This window comes from Seriola aureovittata, chromosome 7 (assembly GCF_021018895.1).
Source record: "Seriola aureovittata isolate HTS-2021-v1 ecotype China chromosome 7, ASM2101889v1, whole genome shotgun sequence".
In the NCBI taxonomy this organism is placed as follows: domain Eukaryota; kingdom Metazoa; phylum Chordata; class Actinopteri; order Carangiformes; family Carangidae; genus Seriola; species Seriola aureovittata.
The window spans coordinates 9,908,569-9,925,991 of record NC_079370.1 but is presented as its reverse complement, the minus strand read 5'-3'; the positions used below and the strand labels follow the sequence as shown (position 1 = coordinate 9,925,991).

The 17,423-nt window shown below is 38.2% G+C and overlaps 2 protein-coding genes across 2 annotated transcripts; both read left to right on the top strand.

Annotated features, from left to right (window-relative positions):
- Positions 1–4,828: 4,828 nt before the first annotated feature.
- On the top strand, positions 4,829–7,686 carry LOC130172085 (carcinoembryonic antigen-related cell adhesion molecule 1-like). Its single transcript, XM_056380502.1, has 5 exons — positions 4,829–4,883; positions 5,010–5,318; positions 6,813–7,094; positions 7,238–7,504; positions 7,589–7,686. The coding sequence occupies exons 1-5, from the start codon at positions 4,829–4,831 to the stop codon at positions 7,684–7,686; spliced, it is 1,011 nt and encodes a 336-aa protein (XP_056236477.1).
- A 2,218-nt stretch (positions 7,687–9,904) lies between these two features.
- ceacam1 (CEA cell adhesion molecule 1) lies at positions 9,905–16,115 on the top strand. The gene is made up of 11 exons (XM_056379718.1): positions 9,905–10,158; positions 10,345–10,638; positions 11,379–11,660; positions 11,771–12,040; positions 12,691–12,966; positions 13,159–13,410; positions 13,537–13,812; positions 13,980–14,231; positions 14,346–14,639; positions 15,187–15,441; positions 15,603–16,115. The coding sequence occupies exons 1-11, from the start codon at positions 10,104–10,106 to the stop codon at positions 15,689–15,691; spliced, it is 2,595 nt and encodes an 864-aa protein (XP_056235693.1). The 5' UTR covers positions 9,905–10,103; the 3' UTR covers positions 15,692–16,115.
- The last annotated feature ends 1,308 nt before the right edge of the window (positions 16,116–17,423 follow it).

The window sequence follows — 17,423 nt, the reverse complement described above, 5'->3', positions numbered from 1 at the left end:
GTTGTTAAACAGGATGAAGTTGGAAAATTTGGTTGTGAAACAAATAATGTAAAAAAGGAAGTACTGTAGATCTAGCTTAAACCGATAGTGGAGTCAGACATCGGAGACATTACCACGACACCTGCTGGAAGAACTGTGTTTTGCTGGTGGTACTGTTTGACAAAGGTCTGCAAAGTTATCAGAGATAAGCTGACAACACAGCTAAGATGTGGCACAAATACAGCAGCGGCACCTCTACAAGATAAAATATACAGTATATATTTTCAGGGGCAACACGCTGAAAGTAGTTATGAAGTTAGATATAACTCCTTAAAGCTAAGCACATCTTGCTGATTCACATACACACTGAGCAAAAAACCTCTGACATTAGTGTTCACACAGAGATGTATTACACAACCTTATCCCACAACAGCTCTCTACAAAACCAGCAGTGATGCAAAAAGACACAGAACTAAAGACGTTAAAATATGACAAGAGAGGGGTTGCTTCTCTAAAATGTGTCCAAATGTTAAGGATTTTGTCTAGAAAACACAGGAGAAAAGAGTCTGTAGGGGAAATGATAGATGCTTCATTGGAAGGCACTGTTAACCCGACAACTTTCATTCATTATGTTTTGGTAGGAACCAAACGATAAAAAGAAAACACTGTGTCCATTATAGGCAGACAAAGACTAAATAGTCCTTTAAGGGCCACACGGTGAATGAGAGCGGGTTAACCTGGATATCATACAGTGAAACTGCAGTGCGCTGTCCTCAGCCCAGAAACAGGACTCTCTAGCAGTTTCTATTTCTATACCAGTTGCACAGTGATTAAAACTAACTGAGTACTTTTACACATTTACGATACTTTTTAAGGTACTAGTTATTAGTTACTTTTCAGGTTAAGATTTTACTTAAAAAGCCAAAGCTAAACATGATAAGTTTGAAAAATCTGACACAATGTTAATGATCAAACCGGTGGTTCCCACCTTTTTTGGCTTGTGAGCCCTTACAAAAACACAGTGTCTGGTTGGGTTCCTTGTCATGTTTCTGATGAGTTGTTAGCAAAAGAGTGATCACCCCCCTCAACTTTTCAGATTGTTTCAATTAAAGAAGTCAATATTTCATATAACAAACAATCATTCAGCACAAGATAAAGTAGTTAAAACTAGCTCAACCTCAAGTGACTGTCACACTCATGCATCAGTACTAACAATTTAATAATGTCATGTGTGATAAAAAAAAATGTTAGTCACAGGAATCACGTATGAGTTACACATAGTGTAGATGTTTTATCTCTGATGTGTGTGCTCCTTCTTTCCTTCATGATTTGGAAATCCTGTCTATCACATATCCTTTGTGACTTAACACTGTCCCATCTCTCAACCAGGCACTGGATCTGCTCTGCCATGATGACATCAGGTGACCCCCACGACCTGGTCTGGCACAAAGATGGACAGAAATAGATCCTGCATGAAAATATGCGGCTGCTGCAAAACAACCTCATCCTTCACCTTAACTCACTGCTGCCCTCTGGTGCCCATTAACACAGTGTGACACCTCTATATAACAAACGTTTCTAGCGTGTGCGATTTACTCACCTTTAATTATTTAAAGACAGAGGAATAGTCTAAGCAAAGAATTTGTATTTGTAGTTGTTGTTGATCCATGGAACATCAGCATCAGTGGACCTGGCGTTGCGTTTCCTAGCAGACTGACTCTGTTCACCTGCTTGACAACATGTACCTTAAATGTGGAATGTACTGTTAAATGCCCCATGGCAATCTATTTTTCAGTCCATGCAAATGAAGTTTGCATAAGTCTGCACCTGCATTGCAGAAAATCCAGCTGCTGGACTCTCTGCCAAGGCCACCATAATGGTAGAAGTTAAATGTTCTGAACGCTCTTGTGTCTATTGTCACATGACTGACAAACTGTGATTCAAATCCAGTCTAATGAATTGTTCTGCCCTGTTTGTTATCTTCATCCTCATACAGACATTCCTCTCTCTGGCTCTGAGGCAGTGCAGCTCCATGGACTTTTTTCAGTGATCCTGATCCTGGGGCTGCTGCTCCTTTTTAATTCATAAAGCTGTTTGCTGTTTTATTCTTTAAGCTTTAGTACGCGTATTTTTCCTTGTACTTTATTTCTATTATACCTTTTATGACAGGAAAAAGTAAACGTAAACTTTATACACTGATAAACCTGTGTTCACCAAAATCTGCAAAGCAAATGGAACAATAATACAATAACAATAACAATAACAATAACAATAACAATAACAATAAAATTTTATAAGTTCCAGTTATTGTGTAAGATAATATGTGTTATAACATTTTGTGAGTCAGAGTTAACTTCCATTTGACAATAAACCTGGTGGTCCTTTTACATTATTTCTATGCAAATTTATGGTGTTGTTTTAACATGACATGAAGGTACACCACTAGAGCGGCAGTATTTTCACAGCACTAGAATAAGACCATTCACAGCTTATCGCCCACTGCATACACACAGTTATTATTAAGATATTGTGACATATTCATGACTGCTATTGAGAGTCCAGTGTTTCAACAATCAGCTTTAATCACGAGACGTTGCTGAAATTCTGTGTTAAATTCTATCTAGTATAATTCAATGTATAACTAAGGTCTTTTATGGTCTGATAATGAGGCCCACTGGTGTTTCCTCCTCACCCCTCACAAGGTGGATCTAGCATCGTCACTTTGTTTGGCTTGAGGGTGACCTCTGACCTCAGCGTGGTAGTGATTCACTCGCATGCTGAAAAGAGGTTTTTGTGACATCACCTTCAGTCTAGAAAATAAAATGTGTGAACCCTGACTCATTTAAGACGGATGTGTTTTTAAAGCACCTGTGGTTAGTGACACCCCGACCTCGCTCTTACCTTTCTGAAACTGAACAAATGAGATAGATAAGAGAATCACACACAGCAAACAGATGAGGGAGACAGAGGCCTCTGGTTTGTTTTGTGTTTAGATTTGCCTTGTTTGATACTTCAATATTACCAATCCTCTTTGTGTGTTTTTCTGGATGTTATTTCTTACTATTATAAAACTGAATATATATTAGTTTAGTTTAATTTAGTTTAGTTTGTTCTTCAGGATAATAATGTTACAATTAAGTCTAAGTGTAATAAAGTCTTAGGTTTAAGAGTCTTGTTTCAGTTGTTGTCCTTAAATACCAACGTCATAATGAATAAAATCATTCCATTAGAAATACATTGAATTTCCATATTTCCAAAAGTCATACCTTGACCTTGTCACTTTTTCATGACTTGTATCCATTGTGCTTTGTTTGTTTTCTTAAATACATTTGAATACAAATTTGCAACTATATTTTGCATGTGACCTGAGTGGCAAGTTTTAATTTAAACCAAAACAATGATATCAAGACTTTCTACATCATGGACTTGTTCTACAAACAAATATTTGCTCTACCTCACACAGTGACAAAAGACTTTTACCATATCTTTTGAATTATTTAAACTATTAATTTGGATGTGTGGAGCTTTGGGTAGTTTGGATTACTCTCCAAACTTTATTCATAACCAGTGGTGCAATGTAAGTAAGTACATTTACAGTAAGTAATAGTAAGTATTGTACTTGAATAAATGCACTGTTTTCAAATATTGTACTTTTCACTCAACTACAGTTATTTGAAAACCTTTGTTAGTGGTTACTTGACAAATTCAGATTATTAATAGAAAATATAATATATATGATATAATGTAATAGCTTAAGATGCCCATCAGCAGGCCTATATAAAGTATTAAATTAGCCCTACATTTACCAACTTCAACATTATTGGAACATCTGTTCTGTCATGCTGCTACTCCTTCTCACACTTACGGTGCATTGTATGCTCTAAAAATACCCTGGCCCGGTCATCAGTCTCACTTAATGTGCAGTGTGTCAGGTACATATAACACAGGTGTGCTCAGATACTGAACTTTGCACCACCGCAGTTCAAATAATGCCACCAATGTTTACTCAGTGGTATTGTGAAAGGTACAGTGGTTTGCCCATTAATGCTAGAAAAGATTGTATTGCTTAATATCTGGACCATTAATAATTTGACCTAACATATAATGTTGCATATCTTGTCCTGCCTGTCTCAGAGATGAAAACTAGATGGTTGTTATATCACTCCTTGCAAGATTCAGCACACTGAGAGATTGATGCCCTCAGTTAAAGTGTAGGCTGCTACACAAAGCTGCTGCAGGTGCAGGTGTTTTCATTTTGAGTGTAAAGCTCCTGAAAACATGTGCAGTATCGATATGAAATCTTTGTCTTTGACACACACACACACAGACACACACACACACACACACACACACACACACGCGCACACACACGCACACACACGCACACACACGCACACACACACACACACACACACACACACACACACACACACACTGACTTGTGTCATATATCAGCTCTGTACACCGAAACGTTCAGGTATAGGGGTGGAAAGATAAAAACATCCTAAAATCTAACCCTTATCCAACATGGAAGAAATGACCAGTACAGGATCCTTTTCTAACAATAAAAAAAGATTAACACCACACAACCACAACCACAACCCCCCCACTCTCCAGTCTCCAGCCTCACATACCTTGTGTCATAATTTGTCATTTTGCTGATAAACCATCTACAGAACATCTCCCAAGATGGCAAACAGAAACTGTTGTGCACCTTTTGTAAGTTTGACACCTGTTGATAAGAACTTGGGTTGCTACAACAGGTATTTATGGGTAGGGGGCTGGACATATAATGGACATTTATAATAGAGCAGAAACAGTGAAGATATCCTCAAACCATCAATACAAAATGGAGAAGAAGAGTGAAGGAACCTTGGCTATTATATTGCTGGCTTTAATACAAGGTGGCTCTGTTACGGCTGATGAATTTGTGGTGATAACTTAATAGTGCTGGTTACAAATGTAAGTTTAAAAGTGTCTTTTGTGACATTTATATTACGGTAACTAACAGATGCTGCTCTCTTCCTCAGGTTTTCTGGCCTCTGGTGCTGTGGAGGTCCAGCCCTCCATCAACCCTGCTGTAGTCGGGGACACAGTGACACTGTTTCTGTCTCCTCCGGCATCTCTGAAGAGTGGAAGCTGGGCACTGGGGGAGTCCCTCATCCTCACCTGGCTGGGGGAACAGCAGGCTGTCTTCCCCAGTCACAACGGCAGGGCTTTGGTCAACATCCTCACTGGAGCGCTCACTCTGAGCTCCGTCACCGTGGCCGACTCAGGAGTCTACGTGGTGCAGAGCAGTGACCCCCAGCTTAGGGCCAGCGCTTCCATCACTGTTCTGGGTAAGACTAACACACATGGCTGATATTCAAGTAACTGATTTCAGAGGTTTATCCATTAGAAACACGATAGCTGCTATAAAACATTGCATTAGAAGTGTAATCCAAGGTGAAGGTTTGGTTAGTATAGCAACAACACTGTTCCCTCTGCCTATGGAAAAGATCACATCCAACAATGTTGAATCAAATCAAGTGATAAGTTTTAGACAGTTAAAATAGCTCTGGTATAGTAGTAGGTATAGTTCTAGTGGCTCTCATGCCTCTCTTCAAGTATGATATTTTGGAATTTTCTCTACAAAAGCCTATACATATTTCTTTTTATATTTCTTTCATATTAGCAGTATTATTTGGTGAAATTTTAATAACTTTTTCAAGGATATTTCAGCAGGTGAATGCTTTCTGTCAGAATGACTTAAATCCTTATTCACCATTGCATTATATTTAACCTTATTGCTCGGTTTAAATCGGGTTGGAGCTCTGAACAAGGCCTTCTTAACCGCAGACATTGTTGAGTAAATAAACTCCATGGGGGTGTATTTCCAGCATCTGACCTGCTTGAAAAAAGCAGTTTCTGACAAGGTTCTTTCACACTAAAAACCAATACATTTTTATAATATTTATGACCAGCATAAAAATAAGGAATATGTACAAAGATGTACAGTCAACAACTAAATCTATTTTAGAGGCAACATCATAAAATAAGTGACGTAGACAGAGGCAGCAAACACGAACAAGCACAGCTAGACAAGTAGAGAGGGAGAGGGAGAGAAGAATTTGCTGATGAATTGTTTACTCCACCCTTTTCACTGAAACAGGTTCCTGGTGTGATGAAAAACATGGATTCAGACAGGACTGAGAGAAATTTCTGTTTGTGTCTTGTGATATTTGGACTGACAACTAGAAAAATTACACCCCTCACTATTTCCTGTAACAGCCTGCATGTGTTTTGGTTTTGATGCCCTTTCGCTCACATGCCCGCTGGTTAGTTTCTGTCTGTATCTGTGTCTCTCAACACCCACCTCCATCTTGTTTTTCCCTTTTGTTCCTTTTGTTCCCTCGGTTTCACAGAACCTATCTCTGCTGGGTCAGTAGCTCACAACACATCACTGCTTAGCCATACAAAATAAAATCTAAAAGAGGTTAAATTGACTATATTATTAAATCTACAACTATATGCTTCGTATATAAATATACCATCCTATATATTTTGCTAGTACCAGCCGGTGCACAGATACAGGAATCATGAGGAGGCAGTGGGGTTTTAGCATTGAGGTCATATAGTGATGGTGTATTATTCTGAGAGCTGTTTCTCATATTCTGATTCCTCCCGTATTTACTTGTAAATGGACTGCATTAGATTGTAAAGGTGTACAAAGTGGCCACAGAATAGTCCTATGGAACATTAACTTTAACATACTTTTTTGGATACTGCTCCTCCATTGTTTCCCCAAATCATGTCACGTCTCCATCTTTTTCTCACCTTCTTGTCTTCCACAGAACCCATTTCAAATATAACTCTAAAGGCAAATCAAGCTGACCTCATGGAGTTCAACAGCTCAGCAGTCGCTACATGCTCCGTCTCCTCTGGATCCTCCCTCTCTTTCCTCTGGCTGAACGGCAGCTCTGAGGTTACAGCCAGTGACAGAGTTCAGCTCACGGATGGAAACTCCACTCTCACTATAGTCAGTGTGACCCGCTATGACCAGGGACCATTCAGGTGTCATGTGTTCAATGCCGTCAGTAATGGCACCAGTGCTCCAGTAAATTTTACCATCAGCTGTGAGTAGGATAAACTGAATTTAATCATAACTCAGGATGTGTAATCAACCAGTTCCACTACAGAGCTCTTATTTGCCTCTCTTCTTCTGTCTGACACTCTCTCTCTCTCTCTCTCTCTCTCTCTCTCTCTCTCTCTCTGTCAGATGGCCCAGACAACATGGCTCTCACAGTGAACGATCAGAACATGACTTCCCTCTTAGTTGGATCCAATCTGACCATGTTCTGTTCAGCACAGTCCGGTCCTCCAGCTCAGCTTCAGTGGGCTTTCAGAGGAGAGTTTGTCAACACGACAGGTCCGTTGTTGGAGTTGTACAACGTCACCGAGCATCAAAGCGGTCCATATTCCTGTCTGGCCTTCAACAGTCACACCAACATGAACAGCAATATCACCTCACACATCATCATAGCAAGTGAGTTTGTTAGTATAGTGATATCAACTTCCATATGTCTCCATTTGTTCCCTGCTTCACCCTTCCTTTGGTTTGTCTCTACAGAGTCTCCCTTCTCAGGATCTGAGCAGCAGGCAGTCAGTGGCCGGCCTTTTCCTCTGCTGCTATTGGTGGGATTCTTCTTCTCATGGCTAGGCAAGTAGTCAAATAACTTCTTGTAAATACATTATATTTTTTGTTATTCATAATCTCCAAAAATGTTTTAGGATTTATATTAAATTATCCATAGAATCCTTTACATTTTTCTCTCAGAAAATAAAAAAAACAGCATTATCCCTTTGAAATAGTGACATTTCAGAGTAGTTGTGGTCTTTAACATGATATGTATATATATATATATATATATATATAATATATATATATATATATATATATATATATATATATATATATTTAGATATGCAGCAGGGAGCAGATATAAGGTCATATCAGCTTCCTGTTGTGACATAACTGATGTAATCACTATTTCATTATTGATTAATATGAAGATTGTTTTCCCAACTATTTGTTTAGTCTGCAAAATAGAGACAAATATCACATCATAATTTCCTTAATCATAGGCTGAAAGAATCAGATAGCTTGTTGTGTTAGCAAAAGTTTTCATTTGAAAAACTTTTTGATTGGAAAAAGGTTTCAACGATTATTAAATGAATCAATTCCAATACAAAACACAGCCCCATTTTATACACTGTCTTCTTATTATGTTTAAACACCAGTCATTTGTTTTTCCAAATACATTTTGAGGGAAAAGGAATGAATGAGTTGAGTATGAAGAATTAGACATTCAGGCATACTTTTAGAGACAAAAGAAAATGGATGAATATTTTTGACATCAATGGTATTGACTGATATATATATATATATATACATATTAGTTATTAGTTATATACCATGACTAATAACTTAAATAACTGCTTCTCTTTCACAGATGTTTGTGGCTCATTCAGTCCATGGATGACGATGAAGTGAAATAACCTGGACAAAGTGAATGTTTGTGGATTGTCCAATAAAGCGTTCAGAGCCACTTCTACATGTGTTGGTTTAGCAAGAAAAAGAAAGTAAAATCTAAACTCCACTGTGTTTACTCTCAAACATTGAGTATGATTCCAGGTTTGGGCCCTAAACAGAGAACGTATGTGTGTGTGTGTGTGTGTGTGTATGTGTGTTCGTGCCCCTGATTTTTTTCCCTATAAAGCGAAATAAATTCATATATACTGTAAGCAAATTCAATTAGCATTACTGATGTCAAATATTTTGGCCTTTGCCATTGCATGTTGTAATATGTTAACTAATCAAATAATGGTTGATAAGGAACTACAGGGTGGTGAGCAGAAAATGTTTTGCACGGCCATAATCACGCACCTCAAACACAGATTGACTGTACTTCCCTGCCAAAAAACACAACTTCCTTTCATACTTAATTAAAATGCCACTGCACAAATTCTTTGCACAGTGAACTGAAAGCAGAGTTATACCTTCAGGTCTTTGTTGACCATCCGTCTACTGCATAGCACTCATGATATACTCTCATTATTTAAGTAAGATAAGTTGTTCAGACCAAAGCTGAGAGAAATCCCCTTCACCTAGCAAAGGCAGTGTTAAAAAAAAAAAAAGGAAATGTTTGTTTTTGTGACTGAGCTCCAAAGAAACATGAAAATCTTTCAATATCTGATGCCTCCAAAAAAGAAAAAAACTACTGTCTATTGAAAAGACAGTTTTGCTATAATCATTAGAGCTATTTGGCATATGTAAAGGTTTTAATGCTCATCCTCTGGACCATAATAAAAACCTTCCAATCTCTTTGTTCGTGAACAAATAAAATATTCATTGTTTGGGTCTATGGTTACATGTAAACAGAGAGAGAGATAGAGAAACACTCAGTAAAGGGACAGATGGTCTATTGACCCCTATTAAATCATGTCAGTGTTGAGATTATGGGTGCAGCTCATTACCAAATAACTCTAACAGCAAAATTGTCTGATGGAAAGCCAAAGACATATTCAAAAGGAGTTTAATTTCATGTTATGCCTGATTTACTTTTACTGTTTTTCTCAGTTTCCCGATGTTTATTTTATTGAAGCTCACAGTACCTTTTGCTTCAGAGAACACAAGAACACAAGCTCAGCATCATTTGTCAAGTGTGGGTGATTCCACAGAATAGGTTTTTGATCTGTGGAACCTGCAAGTCATGCAGTCCACTTACAAAATATCCCTGTGCCTTACACTGGTCGGTTAGACGTTGCAGAACAACAGCGGTTTACAGTAAATGGACACTCCTAGGTGTGTACCAGTAAAACCTCAGAGTGGACCAGGGCAAAACAAGGTGTGGCCAGGAAAAGGTGTGTGAGGTGACATGGTGATGGTAAAGTAGGGGTAAGCAAGCATTTGCATTTGCACCTGGCGAACAGAAATCTGGAGAGATGCAGAGCAAATATTTGCAGATCAGAAGGCGGCTGTGACTATACAACATCTCAAGACTTGAATTTAGCCAGAGAGAAGTCCATTTAGCTGAGGAGGACATTTCTAACCAAGAAGAAAAAACAGTGAAAAGAAGAACAGAATGGGGCATCTAGTGGCGTTTCTACTGATCCTGGTCACGGTAGCCTTTGCACCAGGTAAGGCTGAATTATATTAAACTTGAATTCATTTTACTTTTTTTTTATTAGATCTAATCTCAGTTCAGATATTGAGAGCCTCAAACAGTGTTTTTATCAGTACTTTTATGAATATTTGTGTGTGGGTTATAACTACATTTCAGGATGACTGAATACATTTTCTGTTCCTTGCTTTTCTGTTTCTAGATTATGTGTGCAGCCAGAGTCTAAGTGCCTCAGAGAACCCCGTACCCGTGGGCAGCAGTGTCACACTATATAGCCAGGCCACCAACATTACAGGAGCATGGCTGTTCAACAACAACATCATTGTGCTGATAATCCAAGGAAATGTTATCATAAGTAATGCTTGGCGTGACAGAGTTACATTCAATTCAACCAGTTTATCATTGACTATAAAGTCACTACAGCTGGGAGACTCTGGCGAGTACGCATTACAGGCAGTGAATGCTTTTTATGCTCAGCTAACACTGTCAGTCCAAGGTGAGGACCAGTTTATCACTTCTCATTTTTACTACCTCATATACATTCTACAAATGCTTTTTTAAAATAAAATGCAATCTAAACAAAAAACTGTTAACATGCAAAATATAACAAAAAGCAGATAAAATATTCCAGTGTGTACTTCTACGTTGGCAAAGTGTTGATTTGCAAGACAAAAGAATAGAGCAGTGTGGGAGTCTGTAGCTATTACAGACACAGATGGATAGCTAGGATCTCAAGTAGCTCTCAGGTCTCAAATTGGATATTTTGACTGAAAATATTCAATATGATAAAACCTTTATTCTACTCATTTTCATAAAAATACCAATCATAAATCAAACCCAAATAAATAAGTAATTACTGTCGCAGAAAGTTCTCAAAGTCCAAATCAAGTTTTACTCACTTGAACAACACATAAGCTTTAAAATGAGTTTACAGCTAGTAGCTGTCTAAAGCTGTTTAGGTGCAGCAGTTTTTTAAGCTCAGTGCTAATGTAAGCATGCTAACAAGCTCAGACAGCACTAGACACAAAGTAAAGCCGAGGCTGATCAGAATGTCTTTAGGTGTTTTGTCATAAATAAAATGTTGGACAAATTATAGTTTTTTCCTGTTGACGGCACTAGATTGAATCTTAAGCTATCAAAATGATTAAAATATATCCTTAGGGAGATATTAATGTGCGCTGCAATCCCACATTGCAATAAAACCTAACAAAGAGCTTGCTATTTCCCTCTCTGCAGTGCCTATTTCAAACGTCACCCTGAGGGCAAAAGCAACCTCACTGGTGGAGTTCAACGACACAGCAGTTTTCATGTGCTCTGTGTCCAGTGGCTCGTCCCTGTCTTATGTTTGGATGAAGGGTCACGATGTGCTCACAGCCGGTGGGGAAGTAGAGCTCAGCAATGGAAACGCCACTCTCACCATACTCAACGTGACCCGCTATGACGAGGGGCCATTCAAGTGCAATGTGTCCAATGGTGTCAGCTATGATATCAGCCCTCCTGTATATCTGAACATCAGCTGTGAGTTTTAACTAAAGAAAGATTACATTATATATATATACTGTATATATATATATGTAGGCCCAAAAACATTAACCCCTATAACAATTTCCCTCTCGTCGTATCATCAGATGGTCCAAGTAACACAACGATGATGATCGTGCCCATGGTATCGCACTACATCTACAGAACAGGGTCGAATATCACACTGTCATGCTCAGCGATGTCCAGCCCTCCAGCGATGATCAAGTGGATGGTTAATGGGGTGTACATGAATGAATATGGCTCACACATTCAGCTGGTGAACGTTACAGAGAGCAACTCGGGAAATTACAAGTGTGTGCTTCACAACACAGTCACATCCAGGTTCAGCAGCGCAAGTACAATGCTGTGGATTTTAGGTAAGTTTGGATTTGTTATATTTCAGGGGGTACCTCTTTTTTTTTTTAAAGCAAAAACACATTCTTTTAATGAAAAAGTTTGGTATTTTAGGGTTCAGGATTTTTGCTTTTTTGCTGGAAGTTAGATTAGAGGATTGATACCACTCTCATATTTGTCCTGTCACTATGGAGTTGGAAGATGAGAAAATCTGCCAACCAGCACCTATAAATCTCTCAGTAGCATGTGGTATCTGATTTGTTTAATCCATGCAAAAATTGTAGGGATAAGCAAAGAATTGTGGTTTACGTCCATGAATCCAGCAGAGACTTGTTCTTCTTTGTAGGTAATAAACAGAGGAGATAATATGTGGTAATGGGTGAAGTAAAGAGGTGCTGGTAGGTGGAGTTTGTTATCTTGACAGGCTGGCTCAGACTTTATGCCAAGCTAAGATAACCAGCTGTTGCTTGTGGATGTCACCTTTTATTTAATGGACAGATATGAGAATGGTATCAGTCTTCTCATCTAACCATCTGCAACACGGGAATTAAGCATAAATCCCAAAATGTCAAACCCTTCCTTCAGATTTTCCAGTGGCATATGTCATATTGACTGAGCCCACATACAAAACATGTGTGAATTTAAATTACTCTATTCCCTTCTCCGCCCCTAGATCCACTCGAGACAGTCGAGGTGAATCATACCGGTGGACCAGCGATACTTGATCAGCCGTTCGCTCTGCATTGTGCAGTGAATGGATCTGTTTACAGAATTCAATGGTGGAGGAATGGGCATCTTATTTCCCCTAACGACACAATAGTCTTTGACATGAATAACAGGACACTGATTTTCAACCCAGTCCAACAATCAGATAACGGAGATTACCAGTGTCAGGCTTTTAATGCTGTGAGCAACATGACCAGCAGCCCCTACAATGTTGAAGTGAACTGTAAGTATTTTATTTTCTGTCATCATCACTTACTAAGGATGGATTAGATGAGACAGCAAATGTGGCCACATCTAATACCTGCTGAAGTGACATAAATATTTGCTTGTTGGTGTCAGATTATCCATTGGGAAAAACAGTCATGTGAACATGTTTTCAGTGAAGGTGATTTAAGGTAATATCCATTGTGTTTAGATGGACCAAAGATGCCAACTATCACAGGACCAACTGTGGTGAAGACAGGATACAGCGTCACATTCAGCTGCTACGCATCATCACACCCTCCCAGTCACTACAGATGGTACTTCAATCATTACGTAGTGGCCAATACATCTGAGTATGTAACACCTCCTCTTACCAAAAATATGAGTGGGACATACACCTGCAAAGCCTACAACAACGTCACTGGACAAAACAAGACTGCATACACGATGCTTACTGTTGTTGGTGAGACTTGAGTGGCTATTTTTTTTGTTTTTGTAAAAAAAGAAAAGAAAAAAAAGAAAAATGTCCTACTTACAGGGAGGAAAGGTGGCTCAGGAGAGGACTTACATCATTTTTGTTTTGTTTCAGACCCAATAAAAGATGTCCGTGTAGAAGCACCAATGAAAACTCCCATAGAAGGTCATCAATATATGCTACATTGCAACATGACCGGACTTGCTGAGCATATTTACTGGATGAAGAATGATATGAAACTGCAGGAAGACAACACAACTGTTTTCTCTATGCACAACAAGACAGTCACATTCCACCCACTTAAACGCTATGATACTGGAAACTACAGCTGTAAGGCTATGAATGCTGTTGGAAACATGACCAGCGCTCCTTACCAGCTCCTTGTGAACTGTGAGTATAACATTTAAAGGATTTGTGTTACTGTAGGTGACCATTTCCATAACTGACAGTTTTACATATTGTAGTGGAGTGCATCATACTGAGTTATTTAAAGGCCAAGAATTTAAGTTGCTGATGTACAATGCAATAAGAGCCTAATATTTCCTTTGCTGTTGCAGTTGGACCAGAAACCCCTGACATTGATGGACCACAGTTTGCTGAGACAGGCAAATCCGTGACCTTCCACTGTTCTGCCATGTCATATCCTCCCAGTCATTTCAGCTGGTGGTTCAATGGCACCAAGGTGGCCAATACTTCAGTGTTTACAACTGGCCTTTTGACTTTAAACATGAGCGGAGAATACACCTGTATGGCATACAATAATGAGACAGGAAAGAACAGCACTAATTCCAAGATGCTCACAGTTGTTGGTAAGAAAACTGAAGTATGGGGAGGATTAAGCTGAGACGTTAGCAAATTTTAACACTAGTCATGTGACTGTGTAACTGACCTTACCTATTTGACTCATTGTTTTGTGTCTACAGAGGCCATAAAGTCAGTGATGATCAAAAACTACACAGTTCCAATAAACTCTGAAAACTTCACTCTCATCTGTGAAGTCGTTGGGCCGTATGACATGATCTACTGGAAGAAGGACAACATGCTCCTCAACATGAACACCTCTTACCCAGACATGTATTCACACATGCGCTACCACATTGAAAACAACATGCTGCACTTCACTCCAGTGACACTGCACAGTGAGGGGACGTATCACTGTTCCGCCGTCAATAGGGCTGCTGTACATTCAAGCCCCCAATACATGCTCCTGGTGATGTGTGAGTATTGTAGGAAACAATGGAAATAGTTTTGTGACAACAAAACCAAACTCATTTTGTTGTGGCTGGTTTAAATAAAAGCAATGATTTAAAGTTATCCTTTAATTACTGTGTAAATACCAGTAACATTTAGGGTACCAGAAAATATTTCTGGGCATCTACACGTAAAAGGCAAGAAGTACAGAAAAACAAGTCGTAAAAAACACATTATTTTATAGCTTTGTACTTAAAAGCATAAACACAACCTGTAAAACTATAACCTATTTAAATGTCACAGCTTTTAAGGCTTTTAAAATATTCGATTTAAAAATATTTTCCACAATGCAAATATAGAAATAATTGTGAATAATTCTGTGATAAAAGTGAATGAATGTGTAATATTTACCATAGTAATAATTATGATGCATGGTTTTGACTGGGATGAGTTTTGGAAATCTGCTGCTCAGAATATTGATGGGTTTATACTTGTAAATGTGAATGTTATAATATATAATATTCATCATGTTTCTGAACATGATTCTGACCAGCTCTCTCTGTGTGTTTGTAGATGGCCCTCTGCGTGTGGATATCACTGGTCCAGATTCAGTAAAACCAGGTGACAGTGTGTCCCTGTCCTGCACGGCTGATTCTCGACCAGAGTGTGACTTCTACTGGTTCTTCGATAATATGTCATCAGTGGTTATAAGGACTGGCTCTGTTATTACTTTCCCTGCAACAATAGAGAATGAGGGGAACTACACATGTAAAGCGATGAACCCTGTGACCAACATCACAATGTACAAGACTAGAGCCTTTACTCTCAGTGAGTCTTACATCTTCTCTCCTTATTTTTGATGTCGTTTTTACACTGTCGCAAAAGTGCAAAAGGGACAAAAGTCCTTTTGTTGGTTCAACTGCAGAATTACAACTACGACATACATTTCTCTTTGTTTCTCACTATGTCCTTCCCTCTCTGCCTCTCAGATCACGCCTCTGCCAACCACTTCCCACCCCAAGGCGGGCTGATGTTGATGGGTGCGTTTGCTTTGTTTGTCCCTATGATGTTCAACTGAGTCCAGAGGGAAAGGCCTCTTGCGCCCCCTACAGTCTTTATCAAACAATCTTACTGTTAAACAAATGGGAATATATTCAATATTATTAATGTAATATTCACACTGACACTGTAAGGGCAAATTATCTTATTATAGCAATGTCTGCTTTGGTTTTTTTTATGTTAAATGTTATCATTATTAGCAAGGAAAAATAGCTTGGTTGGTGTAGTTTTTCAAATTCTTCAATACACTTACATAGTTTAACAAACAAGCATCTTCTTCTAATACACCTCCATTCTCGTAGATACAAGTTGTTATTCTTCAATCTGAACAACTGTACCTTTTTATGTTATATGTGATAATATTAAAACTGTAGGAAAATGTATGCTTTATCACACTTTGATTCACTGTATTTATTTATTAATCAATAAAAAAAATGAACATATTCAATCTTTTGTAGGTATTTTATTGTGGAGGATACAGTAAGTGTTTGTAGTGATTAAAAAGTTACAAATAAACACTTGAGCTGTTTAAAAAAAAAGCAGAACTTGTATACAAAGAAATATGCATGGCAGTGATCATTACCAAAAACATTGATATATAAAGATATATATAAGGATAGACAGTATATAAGAAGGGCTTCTTAGTGTTGTTCATATGGGGACACTGGGACTGAACTTCATGGTCTTACCACGTTTCTTCTCTCTGGAAAACTGCCTGCACTTCTTCAGATTCTTATTTTTTTCCCTCTTGCACAATGTTTCAAATTGTGATTTAGATAATTTCCCTACAGATAAAGCAGAAAACAGGTTAAGTTCACTGTCCAAAATGTTTTAAAATCAGCAATTAACACTTTTGAAGTAAATTTTAATTTATACATTTTTAATCACCTCTCAATTTAGTGAGGAGAAAATACTGAATGCAAATCTTTTCTTATCCATGATCTCCCTTATTACTGGCTCTTAGACTTAATTATTTTATAAACCGCAAAAACTATAAGTAACTCACATTTTCTATGTTTGCCACTCTGTCTGGCAAACTGCTGACAATGGCAACCCATAGCTGCCGCATCTCTTCTCTTTCCTGGGTGACCCAGATATACAAGGACAAAAGAGTTAGGAAAATGCAATCCACAAATACTGAGGCTCTGATTACATATTAACTGATGAGATACCAACTACATGTGTAGTACAGTGTATTATTCACTTTATGCCCTGGGTGATAACACTTATTTCACCTTTGCAGTTGCACAGCCTGTTGTGCTGTCTTGGAGTGTTGACTGGATGAACAGTTGTCAGTGGTTTTCCAACAGTGGAGGCTGCAACAAAATTGATATTAAACTTAAAATTCATTGAAAATGAGATTAATAGTAATAATTAAATAATCAAATGCAATAATACAATAAATATCAATGGTGTTTGTAAAAAAATATGTTTTGAACATTAATCTCACATACCATCGGTGAATGCACTGACAGTCAAAGATTGTTTGTGTGTCTCAGGAACACCTTTGGGGAAAAAAATCACAGTATAAAATCCACTAAATGCAAAGAAAGTTACTTTTACAACTCACATAAAATATTATTCTGATCAAGTATTCAATACCTTGGCTGTGTTCAGTGAACATTAGCAGCATAAGAACCAACAGCAGAAGCATTCTTGATCCCATGATGCTGGAGTAAAGCCTGTACAATATAGTATGTCCAGTCAAAGAAGTTCTGTGTGTGCACTAACTTCAGCCCCAGTGAGGGAAT